Raw genomic sequence first — 205 nt, 5'->3', positions numbered from 1 at the left:
ACTTAATTTCTAGTTACTCTAATCTGGGCAATGCACCAGTATTAATGGAACATCACTCCCTGGTTAGATGGAGCGTAATCACAAAGAAAACAACACAGGGTAGAGGACAAACAAAGCATCACCCACCTGGATCCCAATCGGTAAGAGACTGATCCTCCCAGATCTGTCCTCCTGCGCATCTCAGCATCTTTTTAGGTTTCCCTTT

At 44.4% G+C, this 205-nt stretch overlaps 1 protein-coding gene across 1 annotated transcript in view; it reads right to left on the bottom strand.

The window, feature by feature from the left end:
• Positions 1 to 205, bottom strand: part of LOC119592946 (RNA-binding protein 42-like) — a gene marked incomplete in the record, with an annotated part of 51,935 nt that overhangs the window by 45,294 nt on the left and 6,436 nt on the right. The window contains 1 exon segment of the mRNA XM_037941837.1: positions 127 to 201. Coding sequence (XP_037797765.1) covers positions 127 to 201 — 75 coding nt within the window.

Source organism: Penaeus monodon, chromosome 31 (genome assembly GCF_015228065.2).
Source record: "Penaeus monodon isolate SGIC_2016 chromosome 31, NSTDA_Pmon_1, whole genome shotgun sequence".
Taxonomy (NCBI): Eukaryota; Metazoa; Arthropoda; class Malacostraca; order Decapoda; family Penaeidae; genus Penaeus; species Penaeus monodon.
Note: the sequence above shows the minus strand (reverse complement) of the source record. Positions and strands in the feature narration are given on the sequence as shown.